This window comes from Limulus polyphemus, unplaced genomic scaffold (assembly GCF_000517525.1).
Source record: "Limulus polyphemus unplaced genomic scaffold, Limulus_polyphemus-2.1.2 Scaffold740, whole genome shotgun sequence".
Classification (NCBI taxonomy): Eukaryota; Metazoa; Arthropoda; class Merostomata; order Xiphosura; family Limulidae; genus Limulus; species Limulus polyphemus.
In genome coordinates, this window is record NW_013666350.1 from 282,983 (window position 1) to 299,144 (window position 16,162).

At 33.0% G+C, this 16,162-nt stretch overlaps 2 protein-coding genes across 6 annotated transcripts in view; one reads left to right on the forward strand and one right to left on the reverse strand.

The window, feature by feature from the left end:
• Positions 1–2,431, forward strand: part of LOC106460284 (uncharacterized protein C4orf22 homolog) — a 21,630-nt gene extending 19,199 nt beyond the window's left edge. For all 4 annotated transcript variants that reach the window (XM_022386962.1, XM_022386964.1, XM_013919972.2 and 1 more), the window contains exons 6-7: positions 164–293; positions 2,242–2,431. In XM_022386962.1, coding sequence (XP_022242670.1) covers positions 164–293; positions 2,242–2,340 — 229 coding nt within the window. In that variant the 3' untranslated portion in view covers positions 2,341–2,431. The remainder of the gene's footprint in view (positions 1–163; positions 294–2,241) is intronic.
• A 4,315-nt stretch (positions 2,432–6,746) lies between these two features.
• Positions 6,747–16,162, reverse strand: part of LOC106460286 (adhesive plaque matrix protein-like) — a 16,634-nt gene continuing 7,218 nt past the window's right edge. For both annotated transcript variants that reach the window (XM_022386959.1, XM_013919974.2), the window contains exons 3-9: positions 13,794–13,821; positions 13,333–13,460; positions 11,702–11,799; positions 10,643–10,685; positions 9,145–10,423; positions 8,130–8,187; positions 6,747–7,755 (exon numbers count right to left, since the gene is read on the reverse strand). In XM_022386959.1, coding sequence (XP_022242667.1) covers positions 7,409–7,755; positions 8,130–8,187; positions 9,145–10,423; positions 10,643–10,685; positions 11,702–11,799; positions 13,333–13,460; positions 13,794–13,821 — 1,981 coding nt within the window. In that variant the 3' untranslated portion in view covers positions 6,747–7,408. The remainder of the gene's footprint in view (positions 7,756–8,129; positions 8,188–9,144; positions 10,424–10,642; positions 10,686–11,701; positions 11,800–13,332; positions 13,461–13,793; positions 13,822–16,162) is intronic.

Consider the following 16,162-nt stretch of genomic DNA (forward strand, 5'->3'; position numbering starts at 1 on the left):
ACAACTGACGTAAGACTAATGGGTCTATAATTGCTGGGACAATTTTTATCACCTCCTTTGAAAAGAGCTTTATAGTTGTATATACTTGTAGTTTTGTTGTGCATTTACTATATAATTGCCAAAAGTCAATGTCAAATGTAATAATTTTTCTTCAATAAAACAGCTACTACAACTGGGAGACTCAAACCACAGCTTTCAATCCTACTCCATATTACCAAGTGATTACAGACAATCGTGATGGTCTCCTCTTTATGAACAAAAAAGATCGAAAAATTCTGAATGTTGATCCTAAGGTAGTATAGTCAACATCAGTTGATACTGTTAAGAAAATTCTTAGTGATTTACAGTTAATCTTTCTTCAATTCATGTACAGCTACAATACAAAGAAGTTTTTGTTTAATGCTTAAAATTTCAGTGTTTCAGGCTCTTAGAAAGGTGGTGAAGCTTTTTCAACTTTTTCATTAGTTTGAATGTTACATAAAAATGTGTCTCATTATGCAACACAGATACTTGACCATTCTTATGTGCATTAATGCTTGTACAATCTGAGGTATTTTACTCAGTAAAAATTAATAAGCTACATAAAACATCATTTAATGCAAGGTCTGACATCCAAACAGCATGTATGTGCTGTAATGTTTTATGTAACAGTATTAGGGAACAAAAGTACTTAGTTTTTTGTTAGGAAAAATAACCTAGTACTCTAACTACTTTGTTTTTGATAGGAAATACAATGTACATTGTCGGTTGTTTGATAAAACACGAGATATTGTTGTATAGTCTGTAAGGAAATTAAATATCACAGTCTTCACATAAAATGGATATTTCTAAGAATAATAGTCCCTAAATTGAATTAAAGGTACGAGTTATATTACAAAGTCACATTGATGAAAAGTAATGAAAAATCTACATAAATGACAAAAGCGTGGTCTTGTGATAGCTGGAAGAGCTATTAATTTCATCATTTTGTAACTAGTATAGAATATAACTTGATACAGATATATTCATGTAATATTTTGTGAAATGTTCATGTACTTTCTTCATGTAGTTATGACATTCTCATTGAGTGGATGTCTAAAGATCATAAAAAAAGTCCTAATCCTTTATACGGGTAATGGCTACATACTGCAACCTTTATTCTTAAGTCTCGAGCTAGTACAAACATTTCTGTATGGAAAACTGTACATTTCCCTGTACTAGATACTTACTCTTTCGTTATATATATATCACTTTCAGATTATTATGCCTTTGTCAGTTACTGCATGCTGCATGTTCATTATATTTTCTATATTTTGTTATGTAGCTATCTTGTAATGATTCATTATTATTAAATTCATACTACTTTGTAAAAAGAATGTTAAAATATTCTCTTTTTAGTACTGCCTCCTAGTAATTCATTGGTAAGTCAGTGGGTTTATAATGTCAAAACCAAGTTTTGTTACCTGTGTTTGGCACAGCACAGATAACTCGTATATCTTTGTGCTTACAAACAAACGTTTGAGTCTATGAAAGATTATGTGAATCTTTTAAATTGTAATTAATTGGTTTGTGAAAAATTATATAAACATATGCCACCAGAATAGAGGGTCAATGTCCTACATTTTCTGTGCAGGATATCATAAAGGGATTGCACTTTTAAAGTCCTGGGTTACATTCACAAATGCATTTAAATTTAATTTAAAATTACTTATGGTGTTTGATAAATCTTCACTTATTCCTCAAAAATGCATTGTGATTTCAGATCTTATTAAAAATATGGTTTTATGTAAACCATTTCTCTTTATTCTAGGTATGAAATTTAAAATATGCACATAATTATTTCTGAACAGAATTGTATTCTTCTGCCTGTACAATTTTTAGCAATACTTATTTGATAAACTAAGGATAGAAGTACAAATTATTTAATGTTAGATTTTTTTATTGGAATCCTTAAGTTCCAGAAACTTGTAAGTCAATGTGTACATGTCACAATTAACTACAGGTTTGAGGAGGAAATTACAAGTAATTACACATCTTGTAAATTCATAACAAGAACTATAGAATTTTTGTTTGTTACTATTTGACCCAGAGTGTTTGTTTTTTTAAACAGTTGTTTATCCAATTCACAATTACAACTGACCAATGTTTTATTACATTCATATTGTAGAAAGGTATGCTTTTCTGATTTTAAATTGTGTGGATTATTTACAAATGTGTGTTTTAGTGTTGTTTTTAATGTTTTAAATTGTTTTTATTTTACAGGCCCAAAGCCCAGGAGAAGACTCTGTACGTATTTCTGTTAATTCGTCAATATACCTACAGGTGGTGCTGTATGATCACATTAGTAGGCAAAAGACATAAAAGTCATTTTACCAAATTTTGTTGTCTACGTTTAACTTGAAATACAAATTAATAAAAGGTACCAAGAACTGCTGAATTATTATATCAACAGGAAAAAAAAAAACAAGACAAAGAAAACTAAGGATAACAAGTAGATATTGCTAAGCTTAGCTATCATCCTCACCCATAATATCAAACAACAGAGCTAAGTTCGAAACACTAAATCATCCAAGATGTCTTGCATGACACCATCTACTGTGTGGTGAAAATTACACTAATCATAATGCGGAAAGCCATAGTAGGAGGTGAGTCCAATATTTTTATAATCTGTTTACTTTTACAAGACCAATTGAGAAATGGAAAAGGAAAAACGTTCTTAATCCTCAAGGTACCAAAATGTTTCTATACTCTTCACTATCTGTGGTGTATATATATATATATATTGCAACGTTTTGATGATTTTATGTTTATGCATGTTACAACACTCGGTGTGAAGAACTGGCGAAATTTATAATTGAATGAAATCACTCATTTTCTGTGTAAGATACATAGAGGACACCAGCAGTAATTAGTAACGTTGTTGCAATAGTGTTGATATCCTTGTTTAATTTGTTGTATATTATTTGGGACCCTGTCACAAAAAAAAAATCAATGGATCCACAAATAACAAGATATTACTATTAAAAATGTAACTGGACTGGTCATATAATAAATTGTGTTTATTGGGATTATGTTTATGTAATTCATGGAGAGTTTGTTTGTAATTAAGCACAAAGCTACACAATGGGCTATCTGTGCTCTGCCCACCACGAGTATCGAAACCCGGATTCTAGCGATGTAAGTCCGCAGACATATCGCTGTGCCACTTTCTTAAATGTCTAAAATGGGAATTCTGGTGTCATATCTTACATGTTTTAAATACTGAAATGGAACTTTTATGAAAAAAAATGTAGTTAGGTAATATGTGTAGTCACGCTGTACTGGTGTTTTGTTATAAGATAGATCTATTAATCATCCATAATATGAGTTTGAAGGCCATCATTACTTGTTTACCTTTATGGTTTATTAATAAATGTCTTATTGGTTATAAATGAGATGTAAGTTTTGAAAATAAATGATACTAAACGGGAATTATTTTTTAGACTATAGTCGATTTTAATTATAGGTCACCACTCCAACCAAAAAAAGAGAAACTCACACTCGCATATATCTCTACATATAAAACAAGCTTGTCCACTGTCTACCCGATATCTTGATGTAACATATTACTGTGAGGAGCTGGATGAAATTTGGTAAAGGAACTCGGTCTGTTCCGCAAATATTAAGTTGGGATGGATAAGCAATCGGACATTCGGTTTGAATTTGATAACTATTTCAATTTCCACTACGTGAAGCCGGCTTCAAACAAAAGTGACGTATGGGTACATATATAAAATATAACTTCAAAATTTGGAATCTTTTCGAATCCATTTTAAACTCGTATTGTGCAAGAAAGACAGTTTGATCAAGTATATGATATAGAGGTCACTATCAACTCTAGAAGATATTGAAAAGTACTTATAATAATTCGTGTCACGGGATGTAGAATTAGTCGGCTCTTCTAAAGTAACTTAAGATGATTTAACTTTGATGTAGTTCATTTTATAAATTACTAAATAAAGGTTTGGTGATTTACAATCAAGACAAACGTAAACAGAAAAACTGTTTAAAGTTGTAGGTATACATATGTGTTATTCCTTTCATTTTATGTGTGATTTTATTGATTTTTCTGAAGAAATGTCAGAACCACGAGTAAGGAAGTAAATTAAAGCTAGTCTATAATTTGTTTCTTTATTAAAACAATATCTATCATTATATTAAAGTGATAATATATATTTACACGAATCAAATAACTGCCTTTAATTGTTTGTTACTTTGTTTTTTAATTTCGCGCAAAGCTACACGAGGACTATCTGCGCTAGCCGTCCCTAATTTAGCAGTATAAGACTACATGGAAGGCAGCTAGTCATCACCACCCACCGCCAACTCTTGGGCTACACTTTTATCAACAAACAGTGGGATTGACCGTCACATTATAATGCCCCCACGGCTGAAAGGGCGAGCATGTTTGGTGGGACGGGGATTCGAACCCGCGACCCGCAGATTGCGAGTTGAGCACTCTAACCACCTGGCCATGCCGGGCCGAAATGCTTTTGAAAATCAAAAAGTCCTTGTTGTAATAAATAAGTATTTTACGTTATTAATAACAAGCATTTCGTTACACTGTTATTGAAAAAATAATGAAAATCATTGAACTTCACTGAGTAGTATTTCTTACTAAACAATCAAGTTGTATACTGTTTCCAACATTCTGCAAATCTGATGTGTAGCTGTAATGATTGAAGATTTATAAATTTATATTAGGTTCATTATGTTTCAGTAGGTTTTCATTAAAAGTAATAAATGTGTTAGACAATTTAAAAGTTTAAAAACTAACAACTGTGAAATATGAAAGATCTAAATCGAATCAAATTTAAGTCTGTTAATAATTTATTTAACAACAAAACCTTATTACATGTAGACAATATGTTTGGTAAACCCTACGACGCCTCCTAGTGGCACGGCTGTATGTCTGCGGACTCACACCGCTAGAAACCGGGTTTAGATACCCGTGGTGGGCAGAGCACAGACAGCCCATTGTGTAGCTTTGCGCTTAATTCCAGAACAATCAAGCAATCTATCATCCTACGGCCTACAAAAACTATAGAAATATACTGTAAGAATACATTTTAAAGAAAACGGTCCATTTGTGAAGAGGACGTCAAAGCTGTTAAAAATGATTATTGTTGAGTCAAGCACGATAACGAAGAACATTCCGTCTTTTAATAAAATAGTTTCCGTTATTAAATTAAATTAGAAGATAAAATTTCTACCGATTTGCAGTTAACGAGTAAAGCGACAACACAATAAGTTGAAAACAATGAAATATACCTAGAAGAGATGTTTTGTTCGCGTTTTTCTATACCTTAAGGGGCATACTTTATGTCTTACCAATTATATTTATAGAGGCTGTTCATACAACTGAATTAAAAACTTGCTTCTTTGTCTGTGGAACCAAATCTCTATCGTAAAAGACCTTTTTATTGAGAAAGGGAAGGTTGGGTAAGACGGTCACCCTGAACTTAAACATGGTTTTCAGTAATTACAATGAATTTCATGAAAAAGCAAATGGTTATAAAATGAGCCATATTTTATTATAAATGTCATTTTTAGTTAAAACAAAGACTGGACATAGATCTTTTGTAGATATTTCAAAAATGCAATTTTTGTAGTTGGGAACATTTTACTTATAAGGTTAGATAAAATGGACTCCAAGATATGGTAAAATGGCCCTCATATAACTCGTAACAACTGCAATTTAAAACAAATGCTGTATTTAGAAACTTTATTTAAATCATTTAAATGTTCCCAGCAAGGATCGGAAAGCCCGTGCGTTATACGCAAGTTGCTCATTATCTAGGACTATGGCGCAAAGAAAGTGAGTACTATTGTGCGTCATTGACTTACATTACGACCGAAAAATATGGTGTGAGTATACGTAATTGGGGTATGGTAAGACAGCCCCCTGTATTTCTTTTACAGTATCTTCGGCTGTCTGTAATTCCTCAGTGATCAAGAAAGAAAAACTCCACGAAGTTTCTACTTTTTAACCATAAAACATTCAATGTGATTACCTTAAATCAAAGTTGTTCGAAAACAAAAAATTGCAACCGCACTTTGATTATTCGTTCAGATTCACACCCATACGTCAGTGTGTATATGCATGGGATCACATGAACAATAATTACATATATGTTCTCTAGATGTCAGCACGTCGTAACTGATGATATAACTCTCCTTCCTTACGGCATTGTGAAGAAGTCAACAAGACTAACATTCTTCTCAAGCTTAAAGTCGCCGACTTTTGCTTTTATATAAATACACTTTTAAAGACCGTGTCTTTTATTAAGTTAAAAAGCAATAAAATAAAAATGTTTAACGAAATATTAAACGATGGAAATTTATAGCTTCGAACCCTCGTGGCTCGTTAGTAAGTCTGATGCCTTATAACGCTAAAAAATGGGGTTTGATACACTCGGTGGAAAAAAAAAAAAAGAGTACATTTACCCCTTTGTGTAGCTTTATGCTTACAACAAAGAAGTAAACGAGCAAACAAATCATAATTGCGTACAGCCGTTTATCGAACAAAAATATTTAATGAGTTTGACGTCACTACAAGTGCGTAAATCCACAGTTAATACATCAAAATTCAAACTACATGCCATTTAGATAAATCTTATTAATTAAAATTTATTTGTGTTTCAGTATTAAAATATTTGATAATGTCTGGTTAGTGGAAGTTATTAAACGTTGACTACTTGAAATGTAAAATTCTGTTGTTTTTTTTTTTAGTCACATTACCTAAAACGTTGAAATGTACCCACATTTGATCTCTAGTATGGTTCCTGAAAAATCACCATCTTCCATAGTATCTCACATGAAGTTAAACTTCTGAAATGTTATTTTAAAAAGCATCCATTGTTCTTATGAAGATTTAATTTGTTATTGAAGATAAATTGAATTTCTGGACTTGGAAGATTTATTAAGAATATTATTTATTATTCGGTGGCATCGTAGTTTAGATTAATATTTCTCTGAAAACGAGAAGTGTTAGTTGAAAAATTATATATAAAATAAAATTTCATGAGTATTTGTTGTTTTTTTTATAATTTTGTTAATTAAGCAATATGAAAAAAAAATCCTAGTTAAAAGTCTTTTTAGAATCAAGTAACAATAACAATAAAACTCCAACTACTTTTAAACGCATTTGTAAGAACAATTATAAATTATTTCTAAGGTGAGAAAAGCTTATCAAATATAAGTATCGTAACTATGAATATGACTTTGCAGACAAAGTTCGTGTGGATTGTAAATCAATTATAATTGACATCAAAATTAAAGGAAACTAGTATTTGTTTTAGTCTCAAAACACACAATGATTCTCTAGAATTCTAAAAAGCAAAATTTCAATCATAATAACGTTAAGCACTTAAACCTACTCCATGGTAGGTTACACCTGGTGGATATCAGGGGGTGGACGGTAAGTGCGAGGGACAGTAACACTAGCGTGTTGAATAATGCATTCCTCGAAGCTATGAGCCTTCTTTAAAGGCTTAGAAGAGGACTTTTTAACATTTTGCTTTTCATTAGTCTGAGGTGGCCAAAGCAAATCCTTGTTCCTACGGCCTGGTAAAGGAGATCCTCCTGCAAATGGAGGAGTGCGAGAAGGGGGTGTTGATGGACGAAGATTCCAAGCACTGGTAATAGCACCTGTACGAGAGGTAAGGGTTGGTGTCGTATTACCTCTACATTCGTCAGGTTTTTGGGGTGGCCAAGTCATATTCTTTCCATGACTGACTAGAGAAAGAACGTAATACTATAACATCAAGAAATCAATGCATCTAAATACCCTTACAATAAACTGTATCACTAATATCTAAAACAATAAATATTGAAACTAATACACACACAGAGTATAAATGATTTAATGATGACACTTTACGAAACAAATAAGCACGTAATTTTTTCAAATATATTTTTACTGGAAAGTAGTCACTTGAGTTATAATAAATATATATATATAAAAAGCCTAAACATAACATATATGTAATGTTGAAGTTTTAGTAGTCAGTTCTGTAGGAATGCATATCTAAGGCTGACTAAAGCACTAATGCGTATTAACACATGTACTTTAAAACAATGTGAAGCCATCAGTCAATGTGTGTACTTACTCTCTTTTGTCCATCCTGACGAGAACCCTATTTTTGGTAATTCTTTTGAAGTAGGATTCTACAGAAAAAAATAAATTGTTCGAGTAGAAATTTAAAATATAGTTATAATATTTAGGAACAGTCTAATCTTTTGTTGTTGTTGTTCTTGAAAACACATTTATGGATTTCCATGTGCAATCAGTAGGTTGACTTATTTTTGATATCATATGACGAATGGAAGAAATATATTATGTTCTGATGAGGCTGTTATAAGATAAACAGGAAATGTTGCTTATAAATTTTTCTTTTACCTGTAGAGTATTGTGATTTTATTTAAAATGTTGCTGATAAAGTTTTATTTTACTGTGTAGAGTAGTATAGTTTTATTTTAAATGTTGCTAATACATTTTTCTATTACCGTGTAGAATAGTGTAGCTTTATTTAAAATGTTGCTGATACATTTTTCTTTTACCGTGTAGAGTAGTGTAGTTTTATTTAAAATGTTGCTAATAAATTTTTGTTTTACTTGTAGAATAGTATGTAGTTTTATGTAAAATGTTGCTAATAAATTTTTGTTTTACTTGTAGAATAGTATGTAGTTTTATTTATTGCAATTACAATAAATATATATAAAACAGAGATAATTTACTTGATTATTACGCCATAATATATGACTCTTTGAATGATCGAAAGTAAATTTATAGGTAAAAAATACAGAAAGTCTTGCATACTACAACGTAATGTAAAGAAATTATTGACAAAGTATTAATTTAACGCAGTATAATTTTGAAATTAGTGTTTGAAAACGCTGCTTTTAAGACACTGATCTAAATAAAATTTTAAATGGCTCAGATTAGAACTACATATCCTCTTTCGTGTTTAAGATTTCTGAAATGATTTACTCTCCTCTTTGGTTTTTCAATGTGTTGCCTTTTATAAAACGTCAAATTACTTTCTTTTCTGGCATACGTTGCCGAGTCTATATGCTAGTCACATATCTAAATAACAAAAATAAGAGAGAGTGAGAAAGATTTACCTTGGGTGGCCAGATTCCTTCTGAGGTTCTAATTTTATAAGATGGTGTAGGTGATGCAGTTGGACTGGGTGACGTCCCAGTCGTTTGAGTTTGACTTGGTGGACGATTTTGTTCTTGCGTTTGTCCCCAAGAAAGTGTTGAAGTCTGAACGGGAGAAGAGATTTGCTCAACCGCTTTTTGGTAGTTTTTCTGAACATCTTTAGGTGTAGAAGATGGTGGGGTCACTTTTGTATGAATGATAACAGTGGCCGTGGAATATGGCATTTTTGATGGTTTCTCATATTGTGAGTGTGTGACAGTTGTTGTAGCTGAATCAGTTGTTGCTTGTGGATTAGTTAGGTGCATGACTCCATCTGTGACGGAGGGGGTGGTTTTTTGTTTATAATTAGGTTGAACACGTGTAGTCGTTGATTGTTGATAAGTTTTTTGATCGGTAACCCTAGACGTTACGGTTACAATTGGTTGTTGGTTCGATGATTGAGTAGGGCGTGCATCAATTGGGGGAGTGGTTGGTTTTTGATACGATGGCTGTATAGGACGTGAAGTGGTTATGTTTGAGCTCGGTTTTTGATATGATGTTTGTGTAGGTTGTGAAGTGTCTAAGGTGGAGCTTAGCTTTTCGTATGATGGTTGAGTAGTACGTGCAGTGACGGGGGTAGTGGTTAGTTGTTGATGCGTTGGTTGTGTAGTAGCTAAGGCAGGGCTGATTTTTTCATATGGGGGTTGAGTGGGACTTGAAGTAATTGTGTGCATGGTTGATTGTTGATAAGATAATTGAGTGGGGGATGTAGCAGCTGGGGGAGTCCTTGGTTGTTGATATGATGGTTGAGTGGGAACCGAAGGTATGGTTTGCTGTTGATACGTTCGTTGGACACTAGTTGATGTGTGTTGATATGATGGTTGAAAAACACGAGAGGGCATCGTGTTTTGTGGGTAGTGTGGTTGATCGGTAATCTTCGGAATTGCTATTTGTTGACAGTAGTCTGGCATCGAAGTCATCTGATGAAGTAGAGGCTGTTTGTAACTACTGGGAGAAAAAGGTCGTGGTGTTTGATAAAACTGTTGTTGCTGCTGATAAGTAGGAGTCCTGATACCTTCTTGATGAACATACTGACCAGAATAAGAAATGTCTTGAGATGTGCATGAGGATGAAATAATCTGAGGTTGCTGAGTGAGATAAGAGTAATAAGTTGGCGATGTTTTACCTCCAGGTGGTGACTTCAAGATCTGACTACGAACTGGAGGTATAGGCTTAGGCGGAGGCGGTGGTGGCTGTTTTCTGTGAACAAAAAGGAATCACATTATGAAGATTCTGTTACATTGCACGTTTAAAGATATGCTTTATGCTAATGGTTAATTAACTTTTGCTTTCTTTTAAACATCTATATGGAACCACGAAATATATAACTATAAAACCAGTTTCTTCTGCAAGGTCAAACAAAGAGAGTTCTTATTTGAATATTAAATCATATTACATCGCAGTTTGTGTATAGCTTACTTTTGTACTGGAGGTGTGGATGGGCCATTCATATAGTTTATTCCTGAAAAGATAACAGACAATAAAATATTGTTAATAGTTAAATATTTCATCCTCTTTTAAGTTTCAAGATTAAACTTTCAGATATTTTACCACGAGAAATCAGTTGAACGTGAAAAATTTGTGCACGTCTATAAAGTTACAGTTTAGACACTGGAAACCAAGCCGTTTCTAAAAAGAGCAAGTTGGTTAAATGTTTAAATGGTCACGTAAGCATCCTGATGGGACATGTACGACACATGTCTTTGATGGTTTATGTTTTAATGGAATCGGTGTATTTAGTCCACTTCAAATTGATTGTCTATAAATATATTCATTAAAAACTAAAGTTTACATTTGTCACTTAGTTTAAGCATGCTATATATATATACCACAATAACAAACTTAAGTGCTCACTAATTATAACTGATAATAAACTGCCATTAATAATGGCGATGAAGACAGTTGATAAAACATAAAACATTATATTTACAAGGTTCGAACGTTTCGAAATAACTTATTCCATCTTCAGCGGAACCTGTAAATAGTGTTACAAAGATGATTATTAACTAAAATAGTCATCTTTGTAACATGATTTTCAGATTTCGCTGAAGATGGGATAAGTTATTCCGAAACATTCGAACCTTGTAAATATAATGTTTTGTGTTTTATCAACTGTCTTCATCTCCATTATTAGACTTCGGTTTCCCCATCATTAATCCATTAATTGCAATTATATTGATAAATGGTTTATTTCCCATTCGTAAAGACTATATAGAGGAAGAAATACCTCTAACTTCACAAGTAAATAATTTTTATTTAGTGCAACATCTTCAGAATTACTTAAACTAGAGTGACACTAATAAAAGCTTCCGTATTTATACATACAAGGGATTTATAAATCAAGCAAATATACCCCTATGTAGTCAATCATATAGATTTCGTACGGTTAAAAATCAATGCCATCAAATATATTTAAAACGCGAAATTGATCACATAAAAATATATTGTTCGTTTAAAAAACATATCAGATATCTTAACCTTTTGATTCCTCCTGCTGCAAAGCCTGAAGGACAGCGGATCTCTGGATGACAGGAGGAAGAGATATTGGACTTGTGCAGCTAGGCTTGAAATCGGATCTATTGCAAAGAGACAAATGCAATATGTGAACAACCTAGTACATGTATATAATCATCAGAAAGTTAATTTATTGTACACATCAGAAACATTCTGTGTTGGAAAATCCTTAATGGCCCACATAACCGGTTGATTTAACCTTTAAGCAAACATGTTTTGGGGGAGAAAAAACATAAATATATGCTATTGCGTTGTTCACTGAAGTGTTCCATAACACCTTTTTATGGTAAAGTAACAAATAACCCTACAGAATGTTAGTGGAGTGTCTTAAGACAAAGAGTGTAGAATTACTGATGATCATATTGTTTAAAACGGTCATGAGTATTTATGTTTATTTTCCTTCCCGAATTCGTTTAAGACTATATTGTAGTTTCTAAGCGCTTTCTTCGAATAAATCACTATATATCTAATTCTTGTCACACTTGAAAGCACTTTCAAACCCAAACATACACAAAATTCACGTCCAAATTTTGATGAGATCGATAAACTTCAAGATCTTCAGAAACGCCAACAACAAACGGATATTTAAAATCAGGAAATGGTAAATTCGTTTGGCAGTAAGAAAGCCAAAGCTATCAACAGTGCCATTCCATCATGAGAATTTTCATTGAAAAGCTATTTTTCCCCCTTTTCACTGTGTTTTATATTATTTTTTAATTAACTAACTAACAAAGCTGAAAAGATTTACTGCTATATTTATGGACTTACCGTTGTGCCACGGGGGGGGGGGCGCATGTATGTTAACATGTTGGTTTAAAGTATGGTACAATGGCTAATAGCTCTATGTTATAATATAACTGTACTTACTTATGTACAAAATACAACCAATATAATTTATTATCATGGATAATCATGGTTTATCAAATTTAGCACCGCTTAATAATGATCACTATGTTTGTTTTTGTTCTTAAGCGCAAAGCTACACAATGGGCTATCTTTGCTTGCCCGTCATGTGAACCAAATCTTAATTTTTAGCATTATGCGCCCCCCCCCCCCCCACTTACGGTTTTGGCATCAGGCAGCTGATCGTTTTGTAAACAAAGAAATTTAGTATACCAAAATATTATGAACTGTTTATGTTGAGGATAAACTGTATGTATCTTTACTGGTTGTTGTACATATATATAAATAATCCCTGTCGACTCCCACTGGAGAATAGGGCCCTAACAACCCCTCGCCGACGGAAGTTGTTGTTGCAGTAATTTTTTAGCAGTTTGGTTTTTACGGGGCGAAGTTGCTAGCCCTGCGCCCAACCCTCCTCCTTTCTCATCCTGGACTTGGGACCAGGCAAAGGTGGTGGCATCTCATCCGGGGAACGAACCGTACATATATATACTTGACAATATCCAATAAATATACCTTGATACTGCTTTACATTTGTTGATTTTGTATTTCACGAAAAAAAATGCTGTTCAAATCTGCCTATTTATACTTAATACTTTTTTAAAACATGAAACAAGAATATCTATGTACACCTATTTATAATAAAATAAATCACTTGATACAACTAAATATATTAAAAAAAATTTAGTTACCCGTTAAAACCATCCGTTATAACTTCAGCGTGTTGAGCCAGAGTATCAGCTACGTTTTCTTTCGAATACAAATCCATGGGTGAGTTATATTTTGAATGAAATACAGCTTTTACTGTTCGTGGTTCTCCCTAAAAAATAAAATGAATAAATATATATATATATATATTATTGATTAGCTTTTAAAGTAATTATACAAACGCATCCAAATTGAATATTACCATATTTTTTAAATAAATCAAGTTCTACCTGCTAAATCGTGTTTTTTTCAAATGCAGACAATAACTAAAAATACACAGATTACTATGTCCCTCCATCAATCAACTCTCAACATAATATATACTGACACCTCAAAACAGTTCGTAAATCTCCTACACATATAATGCTTTAATTTAGCATAATTACAGCAATGTAATATAAATATCATGTTACCAATAGAATATGAACAACTTTAAAACACTTACTTCTTTCGGTTCATTCAAAAGATTTTCTCTGAAATAGAAAAATAATTAATTGTTAAATAGGGAATGAAATATGCTTACACTAGATACCTGTATATACAGTATTGAAAGTTATTATAGAAACGCACAAGGTATTACATATATATATAGTCCATTTATCATTAGTACAATATAATGAAAACCGAATGAACTGTAGTATTTTATATTTCTTTTAACTAAGTAGGGAAGTATACGCCTGGTTTTTATGCTACCATAATTTTATCAATATATAATTGAGAAATACTGTTCCAAGTATTCCCACAACTCACTCAAGTTGCCTGGTTGACGTTTGATCTTTTCAGTTTCCATATAAACCTATTCAGTTTCAATAGTATTCATATGGGGATTTAATGCATGTCAGGCCATGGTTGCGAATGTTCCAACGTTCCTTTTATCCTTCAGGTATCATTTCACTACATTTATCGCCTGCTTAAAATCACTGTCTAGATGGAAGATGAATCCCTTCCCAACAGGCCTTGTTCCTCAGGGAATGATATGATGCATACAAATTAGACTGTACCTATAAGCTGTTATGGTATCATCAGTTTTGTGTGGACTTCCAACCCCATTGGCTGAGATGCAATCCACACTTGTATTGGTCCCCAAATGCTTCACTATAAATGTTGTACGGTGATTGCGACACCGTACTGCTCTCTGCTATCGAACAAACCGTCGTTGATGTTGCCAAACAAAAGTGATTTAGCTTAATCTGTAAAAAAGTACCTTCTTCCAGCTTTGATCATTCTATATTTTGACGCCTTTTGACCATTTCAGTCTTTGGGTTTGGTTATTTCTTCTAAGCAGTGGTTTTTTGAGCAGCTACAAATCCAGCGAGGCCATTTCGTGCTAATGTGTTCTGGCAGTAACACTGACATCTATACTTCATTTGAAGAGGTTGGACTTTTTACATCGATTGCTTTTATTACCAACATTACTTGTTAAGATTTTCCATACATGAAACATGAAATTTCTTCTTAATCAGTCACACTAAGAACCATACGCCAGCCAAAACTTTTATTTCTACAAGTTTGTCAACTGGTATTTCTGTCCTAGAAGCCTTGATTACATTTACCACACTACTGTTAGAAATAGTATGACTACTTGTACTTTTTAGACATTTGAAATATTGATGAAAACATAAATATATGGAAATTATTTATCTTCTTACTATACACGTGGCTTTAATATGGTTATACTAGTTAGCATATCGAATGTGATTATTTATTTATTTTTATTTGCAGTTTATTATTACACTTTTATTATAAAGATTGTATTGTATTGTTAGCTTAGAATTTGTATTTAGGACTAACCTAAATCTCCTAAGATAGCTGAGCCTCGTGAGACGTTGTTGGATTTACAGCCGAAAACATAGTTAACAGCAAGGGCACCCAACAAATGAAACAATACATTCTAATCTTCATAAGTAGGAAAGTAAGAAAATCTGGCCCGGCTCGCAATGTGCGGGTCGTGGGTTCGAATCCCCGTCCCGCCAAACATGATCGCCCTTTCAGCCGTGGGGGCGTTATAATGTGACGGTCAATCCCACCATTCGTTGGTAAAAGAGTAGCCCAACAGTTGGCGGTGGGTGGTGATGACTAGCTGCTTTCCCACTGCTAAATTAGGGACGGCTAGCGCAGATAGCCCTAGTGTAGCTTTGCGCGAAATTCATAAACAAACAAACAAGTAAGAAAAATATATTTGATTAGCTATACTGATAACCAGGTTGATTTTTAGTTTCGAAGTAAGTGCATAGCTTACTCTTATCGGAATTTATTATTGTCCACAATAAATGTATTAGCAATACCATCGTATAGCATGTGTCTTGAAAGCGTCTCCACTTTTTCTGTGAAAACAAAAAGCTTAAGAAAATGTACTCCCCCCGAAAGAGAGAAAACAAGTAATTTATTACTGGGTATATATTATGAATGCTTTTTCTAAAGATGGCATTATGCATGCCTAATATCAGTACATCATGGCATTATTTCATATATACCAATACGACTTACATTATAGCTATCGTGGTAAAATACACGTTTGTATACCTTCCATATGATTAACTGTAATTCTAATACCACATACTGACACGAACTCCCTCTGCAACAGACCCAGTAAACTGGGTACAACAGCTTTACTAAACTGATTAGAAACACAGTGCTACATGCGTGTAGCAATTTTTAAAATGCGTAGTTAATCAATTCAACATTGGTTTAAACTTCATCACAATATTATTTTGAATTTTTAAGATGGAACAAAAGCAACTTAACTTCCCTAATGGGCTACCTCTTCCTTTACAGATTTCGCGGAGGGTTATGACAAAGATACTCCTCTTTCTT